Source organism: Schistocerca nitens, chromosome 3 (genome assembly GCF_023898315.1).
Source record: "Schistocerca nitens isolate TAMUIC-IGC-003100 chromosome 3, iqSchNite1.1, whole genome shotgun sequence".
NCBI lineage: Eukaryota > Metazoa > Arthropoda > Insecta > Orthoptera > Acrididae > Schistocerca > Schistocerca nitens.
Genome location: NC_064616.1, coordinates 246434625 through 246450547, shown reverse-complemented (window position 1 = coordinate 246450547; position 15923 = coordinate 246434625). Strand labels below are relative to the sequence as shown.

At 42.1% G+C, this 15923-nt stretch overlaps 1 protein-coding gene across 1 annotated transcript in view; it reads right to left on the bottom strand.

The window, feature by feature from the left end:
* The window catches only part of LOC126248203 (uncharacterized), a 988540-nt gene that overhangs the window by 411843 nt on the left and 560774 nt on the right, over positions 1-15923 (bottom strand). Inside the window, exon 7 of the mRNA XM_049949008.1 lies at positions 1837-2077. Coding sequence (XP_049804965.1) covers positions 1837-2077 — 241 coding nt within the window. The remainder of the gene's footprint in view (positions 1-1836; positions 2078-15923) is intronic.

Below are 15923 nucleotides of genomic sequence, written 5' to 3'. Positions count from 1 at the left end.
GTGTACATGTACAGTCAAACAAATGATCAGAATTACAGAAAATCTGAATGATTTAAGCAAGAAAAAGAGCATCTCACACTGAGCAACTCAGTAATGCGTTGGTTCACCTCTTTCCCTTATACAAGCAGGTACTCGGCTTGGCACTGATGGATAGTGTTGCTGTATGTCCTCCTCAGGCAAATGTCATAGAATGTTTATCTATAAAGAGCTGTGATTACTCGATGTTTCGCCGAGTCGCTCAATAACAGGACAATTAATTACGGTCACAATTTTAAACGTTGATGTGATTTACATGTGCAGCAAAACAAATGATTACAGTTTCAGAACAAAAGGATGATTTATTCAAAAGAAAGAGCTTCACAAACTGAGCAAGTCATAAACGCGTAAGTCCACCTCTGGGCCTTAGGTAAGCAATTATTCAGCTTGACGCTGATTGTTAGAGTTGTTGGATGCCCTTCTGAGGAATATTGTGCCCAATTCTGTCCAACTGACCCGTTAGATCGTCAAAATCCCGAGATGTTTAGAGGCCCTGTCCACAATGCTCCATACATTTTCAAGTGGGGAGAGATCTGGCGGCCTTGTTAGCCAAGATAAGCTTTGGCAAACACGAAGACAAGCCGAGAAACTCTCGCCGTATGCGGGCGGGCATAAAAAATGGTTCAAACGGCTCTGGCACTATGGGGGGAGGTCATCAGTGCCCTAGAACTCAGAACTACTGAAACCTAACTAACCCAAGGACGTCACACACATCCATGCCCACGGCAGGATTCGAACCTGCGACCGCAGTGGTCGCGCGGTTCCAGACTGAAGCGCCTAGAACCGCTCGGCCATAGCGGCCGGCGAGGCGGGCATCGTCTTGCTGAAATGTAAGCCCAAGATGGCTTGCCATGTCGAGCAAGAAAACGATTCGTAGAATGCCGCCGACGTACAGCTGTGCTGTAAGGATACCGTGGATGACAAATCACTCCTGGTTGTCGGGTCGCATCCCACTGCTATCTGGGGCGCCTTGAGACACGTTTTCGGTGGTCATCAGGACTCAGTTCGAATGGGGACTCATCAATGAAGACAATTCTACTCCAGTCAATGAGATTCCAGGAGAAAACGTGTCTTCAGACGTCCCGGACAGCGGTGGGATACCAACCCCACTCGCCCGACAATCAGGAGTGATGATGTGGTGTGCCATTTCTTTTCACAGTAGGAGCCCTTTGGTTGTCATCCGCCCTCACAGCACAGAGGTATGTCGACGATATTCTACGCCCTGTTTTGTTGCCCTTCATAGCAAGCCATCTTGGGCTTGCACAGTTTGTAAGCTCTTACTCTTGAATAAATCATCCAACTTTTCTGAAATTGTAATCCTTCGTTTTTCTGCGCATGTAAATCACACCAACGTTAAAATTGTAATCGTAATTAATTGTAGAGTTATTGAACGATTCAGCGAAACATCGAGTCGTCACAGCTCTTTTTAGATGAACATGGTATGGCATTTGCCTCGAGCGATTTACAGAAACCACGGAAAACTTAAGCGTGAGGGGCACTCCTCGGCAATGAGATTCTAGTGCCGTATGCACTGCATCGCCACGCTTGTTAAAAGAAAATGAGCCGTGAAACTTCCTGGCAGATTAAAACTGTGTGCCGGACCGAGACTTGAACTCGGGACCGTTCGAGTTCGAGTCTCGGTCCGGCACACAGTTTTAATCTGCCAGGAAGTTTCATATCAGCGCACTCTCCGCTGCAGAGTGAAAATCTCATTCTGAAAATGAGTGGTGTTACCTTACGTCTCGAATTAGCCACTTATTTGTTGTAGCGAGAAATATGTGAAGTGGCTAGGAGACGCACCTCAGAACTAAAGGTGACTTGCGGCAGGTGCAGGCGGCGGCGGCTGAGGTCCAGCGACGCGGAGGTGGCGCCGGAGCAGTCGGTGGCCGGCCTGGCGGGTGCCGTCGCGGGGGCGGGAGAGGGGGCGGCTGCGGCGCCAGATGCGGGGGCGGGGAAGCCGCTGGCTGCCCCAGACCCGGACACCAGCCCGTTCGGGGACACGCGCCGGTACATTTCCAGGTTCAGCGTGTTCCCACACGACCTGTGGGCAGGCAGGCACACCGTCACTTTGCTGCGCTCTTTGCAGACACCTATGCTATGGAATATGTAAAAAGTAATGTCAACAGATTGTTATTCGTTAATGGGCTACGACAGTTCAAATCACAACCCTCAGTTTTCCTATTATTCTTTTAATTTATGGACACAATTTCAACAACTTTTTAGCCCTTTATCATAAACTAATATTAGTTTTGCATTCCTGTAACTCTTTTTTTGCATCACACGTCGTGAAATGAATCACAATCATCGAGATGGGTGGAAGGGAAGTAATGAATTAGAATTTCTGCCAAGGCCAGAACTTCGCTTCGTAAGCAGATGTGATGCCCACTAAGCCATCTTGGCAAAGTGGCTAACACAGCTGCATGCTCTCCCTAACACAAACTTTGTACGTACAAAGCTGGGATACTGTACCAGTATCTGAGAGGCTCGATAATACTGACGATTTAAGAGGGGAAAATGGGCTGACATCTCAATTGAATTTTGTGTTAGGGAGGGCATTCGACTGGAGTAGTCTCTGCAGCTGTGTCAACTATGATGCAAAGACAATGTAGTGGATAGCCTATCTACTTCGGCAGTGGGAGACCCACGTTCAAATCCTGGTCTTGGTACAAACTTTAATTCATTACTTCCGCTTCTAACCTTATCGAAGATAAAGTTGGGACTCAATGTCTCTTCAGGAAAATATAACTATATTAGAATTAAATTCACTTCAGTACTGATGGAAAATACAATTGTCATCGCCTCCCTGAGACTGCGAGCATGTTGAACGTTTTTTCGGCTCGTGCGTGGAAGATGACAACTAAACCTAAAATAAGCTATAATGCGAAAGACAGTGGCTTTGAAAATATGTGTTTCACGGCATCATAAATGTTCTGTATTGAGAATGGAATTTCACTACGTCCGTTTCACTATGTACAGAAGTAGTTAACAGCATGTTCTGAGATATTGACAGCGAAAGATTCCTCAACATATGACGAGGAGTTCAATTCATTTATGAATCGGGATATGCACATGCATAGAACCCCCATATCCTCATGGAAAAGTTTAAATATTATAGAACTTTGTGCGGAGCTGGTTCGTGGTTTTAATCTCTCCTACGTGAAAGAAAGCAAAAACCAAATAGCAATATACTTTCAGAGTGTTACGTAACCAGAAGTGGTACAGTATAGAATTCTATCAAGCGTCTAATGTTATTTCTGATACATGTAAACTACCCTCCATTTGCCTCGCATGTTATAATAATTGTTTTTGGTGTTAGTTCCAGAAGGGTCTGCAGAGACCTCCTCAAAAACCTTGGGATTTTGAGAATTTCTTCACCCTAAGTATGTTCGTTGATATCCTTTGTTGCTACTAAAATTATCTTTCTCTTAAAGAATAGTGGATATGTGAATATAACACAAGAACCAAATACAAACCTGCAAATACGAGTACTTCAAGGGGTTAACAATCTTCCAAAAAATATTATAAGTCTTAAGTAATGTTGTGGAATTCACGATGAATTAAATAATTTCCTGAAGTGTAGCTTCTTCTCCTTCATTAAAGAATGTCTCCACTGAAATTCTTAAAATAAATGTTTTATGTTAATTTATAATTAATATTATCTCTATGGTACAATAATATTTCTTAACACTAAATCATTTCGTTGCATTACATTTCAATAAAATCTAAATCCCGGACTTCTTTCCACATCCTAGAGACCCCTCTCCATGGGATCCATGAAATACAACTAACGAAATATATCATGTTAGAAGACGTGCAAACAAAAGAAATGTGATTTACAATACAAAAACATAGAGGATAAGGTCTAATACTCTGTGTAACAATTCGTATTAAATAAAGACAACACTAAACACAAGCTTCGTATACGACTGACAGCTGAAAGGATACAAGCAAAATTCGCCATACGTCCCAGAAATCGTTTTGGGCTTGAATGCTGGGATACAAAAAATTGGAGTCTTCCAGCATAACAACATAAATCTCCAATGATTGCTACATGGCTTACTCCTGTAGTTAATGTGCTGATACAAATGTTTCAATTACAATATTCTCAGGCGCAGCGTCTCGTACTTGCTTAGCTGCACTGCAGTACAGACGATTCAGTGTTGTCATCTACACGTTGTCCTGTAGAACACCGTTTAATTTATTTTCATACTAATGTAGGAAAGAGTGAACAATTCACAAAATATATGACAGCTCTATTCTTTGAAGCGTGGATGGATTGTAATGAAACTTACGGAATTTACTTCCAGCGAATAGAGTATATCCCATGAAGATGTCATTGACACTTTTTAATTATGGCATGTAACTAAAGTTATTGTGGCTCTGTAATGTGAGGCCCCAACACAGCAATGGTAAACTACCAAAACAGATAATTAAACGAGTAATTTTAGCACATAATAAGATCGTAATGATGCTCTAAGAAGGAAGAGGATAACATTCTAAGGTTTGTGAAAAAGCCAATAAAGAAATAATGGCCCACTCAAGTTCCAACCCACGGAATGTGTAGAACAGTATGCCAGCAAAAAGTGGTTAGGGTTATTGCGAGGTGGTGTACACGTGTCGCTGCAGCGCCCTCTCTAGCGTGATAGAAGGATCGCCATTACATCAAATTCAGACAATGAAGAGCTGTCAGTCGAAGTGCAAACGTGAAATCAAATATCAGTAACAACACCACACCAAAAGTAGCAAATTGGTCCCTGAGTTAGGTGTAACGGGACAGAATGATCGATCCCTGAGAAATGGATTTGTCATAGCGTGACAGTTGGGCTCGTACGGGGCATTGTGCTTTGACAGTAATGCATGTGTTTAATCAGTCGTTAGACGAGGGTCGTGCGCGGTGACGAGCGGATAGAGGATTACGCAACTGATCACAGGGCATTGTCACTCCAACGCTGTCCGCATAATTATAAGTGGCAGTACACATTCGTACCTGCGACAAAGGGTAAAGGTACGACTGAACTATGGAGAAACGAACAGTGTGGAAATAGGAAAGGGCACTCCGTCTTCAGGCCACAAGTGGCCCATCGGTACCATCCGACCGCCGTGTCATTCTCAGCTGAGGATGTGGATAGGAGGGGCCTGTGATCAGCACACCGCTCTCCCGGTCGTTATGATGGTTTTCTTTGACCGGAGCCGCTACTGTTCGGTCGAGTAGCTCCTCAGTTGGCATCACGAGGCTGAGTGCACCCAGAAAAACGGCAACAGCGCATGACAGCTGGATGGTCACCCATCCAAATGCCGGCCACGCCCGACAGCGCTTAACATCGGTGACCTCACGGGAACCGGTGTATCCACTGCGGCAAGGCCGTTGCCCCAAATAGGAAAGGGAGTAAGACAAATATGTTGTCTGTCGCCAAGTCTCTTCAACATGTATGGAGAAATGCTGGCGAGAGAAGCGCTGAAAGGATGTGGAAACTTCAAAGTAGGAGGACGTCTCATCAGCACCATCAAGTATGCAGACGACCTGGTAGTGCTCGCCAAAACTCAGAGACAGCTGCAACACATGATGAACAATTTGGTGGAAACGGGAAGAAAATACGGCATGGAAATCAACATTGAAAAATCAAAAGTGATGCGCATATCAAAACGTGAGAAACACTTGAAGATAACTGTTGACAATCGGGAACTGGAAAATGTGAATCAGTTTAAGTACCTGGGAAGTTTTATCACAAAAGATGCCCACTGCACCAACGAAATCCGAGCAAGAATCGCCATGGCCAAAGCAAAGCTGCTTTTAACAAGAAGAGGACTCTGCTGACCAGCAAGTTGAGTTTGGCATTGAGGAAAAAACTGATAAAGTGCTACATTTGGAGCATTGCACTGTATGGAGCAGAGACATGGACCATGAGAAAGAAGGAGAAAAAATACTTAGAGAGCTTTGAAATGTGGTGCTGGAGGAGAATGGAAAAGATCAAGTGGACAGATCGCATAAAAATGATGATGTATTGCGAAGAGTAGGAGAGAAGAGAAGTATTCTGCGTACAGTGCTTCAGAGAAAGGCCAACTGGATTGGACATGTACTTAGACACGAGGGACTCATACATGATTTCATCGAAGGGAAAGTCAGAGGAAATGCAGGACGAGGAAGGAAAAGAATTCAACATTTGGACGACATGAAAGATGGAAGGAGATACAACACACTGAAGGAAGAAGCTGAAGACAGGGAACAGTGGAATCAGAAATTCTCCTTACGAAGACATGGACCTGCCACTAGGCAGAATACTACATAATAATAAATAACAGATTCGTTCATAGTAGTAGCTTAACGTTGGAGCACAGTAACGAGTGAGAACCTGTCTGCGTGGACGATTCTAAGCTGTTTGCTGTCAGATGAGAGCCTGTCACTATATCGATTTCCACTCCCCAAAACCTAAAAACGCCTCAGACTACAATCTACGCCGTCAGGGGCATGCTGAATGGTATTACGTAAAAAGTCAGTGTTTTTTTGGAAGAGTCCCTGTTTAGGGTATCCCAGAGACGGCCACGAACGTGATCTACGCTTCCGTGGTGATCGCAGTTTGGTACTGGGCAATACTGAACTGAATGGGGGACTAGCTGCAAACCAATCAGGTATCTGAACCGAAGTGTGGCCCTTCCTTCACCACATGTCGTATTTTAGCTGGACAACGCCAGGCAACATGTAGTGTGGAATGTATATGCCTTCTTCGAAGACTGTTAACAAATTTAGTATTTCATTGAGTGCATTCAAGATATTTAGAGGCACGTACTGCATGAGGCTCCGGCACGGAGCTCTCTAATTTAGACATCATATTTAGATCAGAAATTTGAATCATTTATGTTCTATTATAAAGTCAACTTGAGATATGAACTTCATTTTAGTCGCCTAAGGGCTACAATCCCATAGATAGTAAAGGAAGATACTTGCGAGAACTGTCGCACAACTAGCTTAAAGTCTCATGCGTGCATGTTCCTGACAAGAATAACGTACAAAAGAATGTAAAAGAAAACTGAGGATCTGCTATGTGACAATAAGTTTGTCTCTGGGAAAGCTAACGGCACCAGAGAAGCAGTTACGACGTTCCGCTTGGTAACGGAAGCAAGACTTAAGAAAAATCGAGACACGTTTATAGGATTTGTCAACCTAGAAAAAGACGTTCGACAGTGTAAAATAGTGCAAAATATTCGAAATTCTCCGCAATACAGGAGTTAATTATAGGGAAAGACGAGTAATAAACAATAAGTACAAGGACCAAGATGGAAAAATAAGAATGGAAGACGAAGCACTAAGTACTCCAGTCAGAAAGGATGTAGGAAGGTGGTGTAGTCTTTTAACCCCGACTATTGGATTTACACATCGAAGAAGCAAGGACAGAAACAAAAGTTCAGGAGTGGGGTAAAAATTCAGGATGAAAGAATATCAACGATAACATTCGCTGATGACATTGCTATCCTCAGTGAAAATGAGAAAGAATTGCGGGAACTAATGAAAATAGAATGAACAGTCTAATGAGCATGTAATATGAACTGCGACTAAACCGAAGACAGACGAAAATAATGAAGAGCAGCACAAATGAGATTAGTGAGAAACTTAACACAAAAATTGGTGATCACGTAGTAGATGAAGGTAAAGAATTCTGATACCTTGGAATCAAAACATAATACGACGGACGAAGCAAGAAAGGCATCAAAAGCTGACTTTCACAGGCATAAAGGGCATTTCTGCCCAAAAGAATTTTACTAGTATCAAATATCTGATTTAATTTGAAGGAGAAATTTGTGATAGAGTACTCTATCTGAGCAAAAGTATCCGGATACCTATTAGCGGACGTTTATACGGCGTGTGTCCACACTTCTTTATGATGACTTTGACTCTGCTGAGGGTTCTTTCAGTTAGGTGATTTCCTCAACGGCCGGAACCAGAAAAGGTAGTGATACAGGACGTCAGGGTCTGGAGCGAAGTCGACGTTTCAACTCATACCAAAGATGTTCCATTGGAATAATCGCTCACCATCAGCTAACGACTGGATTCCTTGGGACATGTAGAGGTAAATATTTGTGTAGAAAAATTTCGCGTAGCGAGTATTGTTAGTTAGAACTCTGATTAAAGAGGTCGAGCTTGAAACACTGGAATAGTACGTATAACGAGAATTCCCTATTCCAGCAAAGTGTTTAAGATGTTTGCGCAAAAAAGACTGACACTATTAGCTATTGGAGAGACGGAATAAGTAAAGAAATCCGAATCGCTTCTATGCTTAAAGTATTTAGAGCTTTATTGGTTTTCTATAGGCCTATTTCGGCACAGTAGCACTTTCTAGCTGCCTGCGAATAACACATGGTTTCGTTAACCTTTGTTTCTATTATTATGTATAATTATTGACAATATTGGGCGATTATACAATATTACTTACGTCTAGCTGTTTTTGACGTCCATAAAATATCGATTGGTGCTGTCACTGTTTAGCATTTTTGTTGTTATGACTTACAGGGAGTGTGTTTATATGAAATGGCAACTATACTGTCATACCTCGATCGTTAATGTTGTTGTAGACGAGAATTTTTGGTGGCTATGGTCTTTTTGTTCTGTTTACAGGGTTTTGGTTGTTGTGACTTATAGATTGCTTGATTATGTGATTGTGGTAGTACAGTTGCCACAGTCATATAATCATGCCACTTATAAGTCATAACGAGCAAATCGTTAGACAGTAACAGCACCAACTGATGTTTTATGGACGCCATAACAGCTTGAAGTATGTAATACTGTATAATCGCCCAATATTGTCAATAATTATAAATAATAATAGAAACAATGGTTAAGAACATCGTGTATTATTGCAGGCAGCTAGAAAATGGCACTGTAGCGAAATAAACCTATCGCAAAACTATAGAGCTTTAAAAATTTTCGGCATAGCAACGGTTCGGATTTCTTTACTTGTTATGCCTCTGGAAGAAATATACTGCGCTGCGAGCACTCAAGAATACAAACTATTAGCTTTTTCACTGTTTTCCTAGTGGCAAATGAAGTCTCTTTTTACTATAAGTTTCCTTAATATTAATTTACAGAGCAAAATATACCTGCTATCCTACCAAAAACATTCAAAAGGGAACTTATCTAGATAGTTAGAAATTCTAAACCTTTTTGCAAAACTGACGTGGCTGCATGTTCATTTACTGAAATAATACATATTTCACGAAATTTAGCTGTGTGCGTGTTTGTTTTCAAATATTTTAAGGAAACGTTCGAAATTTTTGATTAGTTTGTACATCTGAAATGTATGCACCGTAGCAAATGCGACACAAGGGTTATCTTACTTCCTCACATGCGTAATTACTTTTGTCTGAGGGTTAAATAATTAATCAGTAACGTGCTGTTTGTGCGCCCTCTCTGTCCCGCCCGCAGCCAGTTATGGAACATTATTCGCTAATGCGCGGGACTGGCGGTACATCGTGTTCCCGCCCCCCTGGAGACCTATAAACCCGCAACAATCACAGCGGACCGCAGCACACACGCTGGGACACATGGAGTCCCATAACTACAAATTACCAAAGCGCAGCCCGTATCCACACCGACAGAAATAAAGGGAAAAAGAGAAGAATTAGCGTACGGCCTCAAAACATACAGGCAGAATCACCACTGCATTGCAGCATACAAGTGTACACGAATAACCACATTGCTATGGTGTAATACAGTGAATCCTACGATCTGAAAGTAATATTCTTGTCTTTGTTTACATAAAGGACTGGCACAAGCTGGGGACATTACTAACGCCAACTGATTGGTTTCCTATTGACGTCGTAATTTATCGAGTAAAACAGAAGTGATATCTGGCGTTCCCCAATTAAGTGTTATTGGTCCCTTGCTGTTCCTAATCTACAGGGTGGTCCATTGATATTGATTGGGTCAAATATCTCACGAAATAAGCATCAATCGCAAAAACTTCAAAGAACGAAACTTGTCTAGCTTGAAGGGGGAAACCAGATGGCGCTATGGTTGGCCCGCTAGATGGCGCTGCCATGGGTCAAACGGATATCAACTGCGTTTTTTAAAATAGGAACCCCCATTTTTTATTACATATTCGTTTGATTGTTTTAGTTGGACCACTTTTTTCGCGTTGTGATAAATGACGCTGTAATAGTCACAAACGTATAAGTACGTGGTATCACGTAACATTCCGCCAGTGCGGGCGGTATTTGCTTCGTGATACATTACCCGTGTTAAAATGGACCGTTTACCAACTGCAGGAAAGGTCAATATCGTGTTGATGTATGGCTATTGTGATCAAAATGCCCAACGAGAGTGTGCTATGTATGCTGCTCTGTATCCTGGACGACATCATCCAAGTGTCCGTACCGTTGGCGGGATTGTTCCGTTATTTAAGTAAACAGGAAGTGTTCAGCCACATGTGAAACGTCAACCACGACCTGCAACAAATGATGACCCCCAAGTAGGTGTTTTAGCTGCTGTAGCGGCTAATCCGCGCATCAGTAGCACACAAATTGCGCGAGAATTTGGAATCACAAAAACGTCGGTGTTGAGGATGCTACATCAACATCGATTGCACCCGTACCATATTTCTATGCACCAGAAATTGCATGGCGACGATTTGAACGGCGTATACAGATCTGCCACTGGGCAGAAGAGAAATTACGTGACGATGACGGATTTTTTTGCACGAGTTCTATTTAACGACGAAGTGTCATTCACTAAGAGCGGTAACGTAAACCGGCATAAAACGCACTATTTGGCAACGGAAAATTCACGATGGCTGCGACAAGTGGAACATCAGCGACCTTGGCGGGTTAATGTGTGATGCGGCATTATGGGAGGAAGGATAATTGGCCCTCATTTTTATCGATGACAATCTAAATGGTGCAATGTATGCTGATTTCCTACGTAATGTTCTACCGATTTTACTACAAGATGTTTCACTGCATGACAGAATGACGATGTACTTCCAACATGATGGATGTGCGGCACATAGCTCGCGTGCGGATGAAGCGGTACTGAATAGCATATTTCATGACAGGTGGATTGGTCGTCGAAGCACCATACCATGGCCCGCACATTCACTGGATCTGACGTCCCCAGATTTCTTTCTGTAGGGAAAGTTGAAGGATATTTGCTATCGTGATCCACCGACAACGCCTGACAACATGCGTCAGCGCATTGTCAATGCATGTGCGAACATTACGGAAGGCGAACTACTCGCTGTTGAGAGGAATGTCGTTACACGTATTGTCAAATGCATTGAGGTTGACGGACATCATTTTGAGTATTTATTGCATTAATGTGGTATTTACAGGTAATCACGCTGTAACAGCATGCGTTCTCAGAAATGATAAGTTCACAAAGGTACATGTATCACATTGGAACAACCGAAATAAAATGTTCAAACGTACCTACGTTCTGTATTTTAATTTTGAAAAACCTACCTGTTACCAACTGTTCGTCTAAAATTGTGTGCCATATGTTTGTGACTATTACAGCGCCATCTATTACAAAGCGAAAAAAGTGGTCCAACTAAAACATCCATATTTCTTTACGTGCTACACGAATATGTAATAAAAAATGGGGGTTCCTATTTTAAAAAACGCAGTTGATATCCGTTTGACCGATGGCAGCGCCATCTAGCGGGCCAACCATACAGCCATCTGGTTTCCCTCTTCAAGCTAGACTAGTTTCGTTTTTTGTAGTTTTTTCGTTTGACGCTTATTTAGTGAGATATTTGGCCCGATCACGATCAATGGACCACCCTGTATACATAGTGAATCACCTAAGACTTGGACCGCATATATTTTGGACGAGGGAGGCACTATCGGTATTTGCAGCCAGTGCACAGATTCTGAGACATTAGCGAAATTAGTTATTTACAACAGTTGCAAATTTTGAAGCGGGATAATGGGTACTGACAGTAAAATCCTAAAAGTAGTGTAAATGAGAATATCAGTGGTGCTTGTTGCAGGAAGTTAGTGCACGTAGTTTATGAGTTACCGTATTGTGAACATTGTAAACACCGACAGCTGTGTGTTTCATTTTATCGCTCAGATCAGGGCCAACCACGGCGTGCTAAATGTCACGCGTGCAGCGTGTGGAAGCCGTGTGCGGGACAAAGCCCGGCCTTTTACTCGGCTTTGCTCGGTCCTCCTCGGAAGTATGCGGAACGGCGCGACATTTCATTTAGCATTGCAATGCGGCATGTTTCATGCGTCAAAACTCTTTGAGTTCGTCAGAATCGTGGTGTCATCGCTCTTTACCCTTTTACCATTTGTTAGTGGAATTAAGGACGTTCGGCCACTCCCGCCTGAGGTTCGATTTCTCCCTCGGGCATGGGTGTGTGTGTTGTTCTTAGTATAAGTTAGTTTAAATAGTGTGTAAGTCTAGGGACCGATTACCTCAGCAGTTTGGTCCCTTAGGAATTCACACACATTTGAACATTTGAAGGACGTTCACAGGTCCAGTGGCAATTTGCACAAAAATGTCGCTCTAGCAATCTACTGACACAATCGTTTAAAACGAATGGGAATGACAGAACAGAGGGAAGAGAATACTCAGTTCACATAAGGGACGGGTACTGCATATATGCTACGGAACGACATTATAATACCATGCAGAAAGAATTTAAAGATTTAGGTGACAACGTAAGAGCAAAAAATTACAACGATCGACAGAGGGATTCATTGTTCTGCACATCATCTGCTAACATTGCAGGCATGGAGCATGTGAAGAAATTGTTTGTATGAATAGCAAAATTTCTGGAGTCGCACATTTTATTCCACTGTCATTTGCAACAGTTTTCAATGAAACTGTATGAAGAGTGTGGAGACTTCTGATATCACTGCAAAGCACGTTGGTTAAGTCAAGGGGTATGCCTAGAACGATTTTTCGATTTAAAACTCGCTATTGTTGAATTTATGAAGGAAAAAGTAGTGCAGGAAAGAAAATTAGAACATCAGGAAATGAACTGCACACCTCGCATTTTAAGCGGACTTGACTGCACACTGCCCACAGTAAGACACTGCCAGGTAACTTCTTTCTGATTTGATGGGGATGCATTTAAAAAGAAGATCTCGTACGAGGAACACATTCTGCCAACGACAGCGCTGTACCCTAAGCTGATGTTAAAGAAAGCGCGAGATTTGGAGAATTCTTTGTGGCATTGAAAGAATTACGAAGACAGTTTTATAAAGGTTTTGAGGACACTGAATGTTGCAGGTTGCACCTGTTTTAAAGGTGTTATCGAGACTGTTTGGTGTTTCAGTTGAAAGCGCCCCCGCGCGCGTGCAAATGCAACAGTTTGACCTGCAAGGTAATTCCAGTTTTAATGACAATTCTTTTTACGTTATAACTGTCTAGGAAGTTTTCATTGCTTTTCTGTAGTAGAGTCTCCATAATGAGGTTGCAAAGGTGATACAATATCTCGATCGACATATATTTGTGAAAGAACTTTTTTCGATTATGAAACTAAATAAGTTACAATTACGTGTCAATTTGAGCTCGAAACTCTGTGAAATTTTCTGCGTCTGATGATATGCCGACAGTCTGTACAAGTAAAAATTATATCCTGTCATCAGCTCGTCAAAAATAATTAAATAATAGCGAAAATTTATTTTGTTTGTTATTGTGTGATAGCGGACGCAGTAGGACGTGTTTGGAAGATGATATTTCCCGATGTGAGAAAACCGAATACGCTCATGGTTTGTGGTGAATGTAGGAAGTATGCCGTTCGTTCATATATCATGTACGCAGAAAGATTTCCCAGGGGACGTCAACCTCTTCAGCCACTTCATCCTCTTCAAACAATACAGATGATATGAAAGAACGTATTACTGCTGCCTGCGTTGCGTTTTCCGATGAAATGCTAGAACGTGCCAAGCAGTCGTTGCATGACAGACCGCAAGCTTGTATTGACGCGGGTGGTGGGCGTTTTGAGAAGAGGCTTTGAGAGTACATTGATTCTTTAACGTGTCAGATCCCACAGAGGTACTGTATTCACCTATGTTTGTCTTTCGTTTGACCTAGGAAGTGCCCCACTGAACAACACGACACCTCCAGAGACGTATTAACATCTGTGAAGGGCTGCACATACGCACCCATATGATATTCGCATTCGTTTGTGCTACCACATGAAACAAACAACTGTTGGTATTTAGATTGTTCAGTTTGCGATATCTCGTAAACTACATGCACTAGACTCCTCCAACGCACCATTGATATTGTAATTTATTTTACTTTTTATTGTGGTACAGTCAACAGGCATTTTCCATTGGAATATTTGTACCTTTTGTAAATAAATACACATTTGAATCTTGTAACATTCTGCGTATGAGCTGCAAAGGTGGACACCTACCTACCATTTCAATCTGTGAAATCTGCATATCAATTGTTTCTTCCATTATACGAGGGGCGTTCAGAAAGTAAGCTCCGATCGGTCGCGAAATGGAAACGACTATGAAAATCCGATAAAGCTTTGCACAGATGTGTTGGGTAGTGTCTCTAGTATAACCCCAGTTAGCATCACGTCGCTCTTCTCATTTCTGAGCTCGCAGTGAGTGCGTAAAGATGTCTAGAAAATAGTGTCTGCCGCCAAGTACGAGGGCCTGGTGAGAAATTTCGCCTGAAGCTATGCAGCTAACATTACATAACTGTCGTGCTGTTTCTTCTTCAAGACAATTCTCAGCCGCATTCTGCAGGGGCAATGAAGATGCTCCTGCATCGTTTTCAAATGGAAATGTGATATTACCCACAATACAGTCCGCAATTGTCTCCCCCTGAGTTTCATCTCTGGTCACATGAACCGCTGTCTTTGAAGACAACATTTTGACACAGACAACGAGGTGTAGGGCAGCGTGGAGAATTGGCGGAAAGCACTGGCGGCTGCCTTCTATGATGAGGCTATTGAAAAGTTGGTACAACGCTATGACAAAAGTCTAAGTCAGAACGGCGACTACGTAGAGAAGTAGCTGAAAGGTGTAGCTAATTGTTACAAGTAAAACATTTCTGATGTTCACTGTGGTTTCAATTTGGCAATCAATCGGAGCTTACTTTCTGAACGGGCCTCGTAAAAATATCTGCGGTGCAAGTTTTAGGTGATTCACCCTGTATAAACGATTAAGAAGACAATCTGAACAGCCCACTTAGATTGTTTGCAAAATGATTTAGATAACATATCTCTTTGACGCGAAAAGTGACAACTGACTCTAAATAATAAAAACGTGAGGTCATTCACATGAGTACTAAAAGCAATCCATCAAATTTCGGTTACAAGATAAATCACACAAATCTAAAGACGTCGCAGAAGTTATAGTGCAGGATGACTTGACACGTAGGACTCGTTTGTGTTATGGACGACAATTGCAAGTTAAACGAAGAATAAAACAGTATTATTGCCAGATTTGGAATCTAGGACGAGAGTATTCATTCATCCATTGGGGTTCCGCAGACAATGTGTAACAGTTACACCTTTGACAATGAAACTGTATACAAACAAATGGCTTCAGGATAGCTCGCAGTGTTGGCGTTGGCCATCTGATAAAGAAAGGGGTTTCTTAGAATGGTAGTAGTATTTTCTGTTTTAAGAAACAGATGTGTGATGCGAGTCAAAGACTTTGAACCCATTACCTAATTGGCACCGACAAGTATTTAAGATAACGGTGACGTTGAATGTCATGGAAAGACGATAAGTTCAGTAATTTTCTCGGTGTAATCGTGTGATGTCCCTAATCAGCTGATAAAAACTACACAGATAATTTAGTGACTCAAAGCGACGTAATTACCGCTGCGGTAATAATAATAATCATAGTAATAATAATAATAATAAAGTAATTTGAGCAAATATTTCAATTGGAAGCGACTTCGATGACCCGCGTGCCCA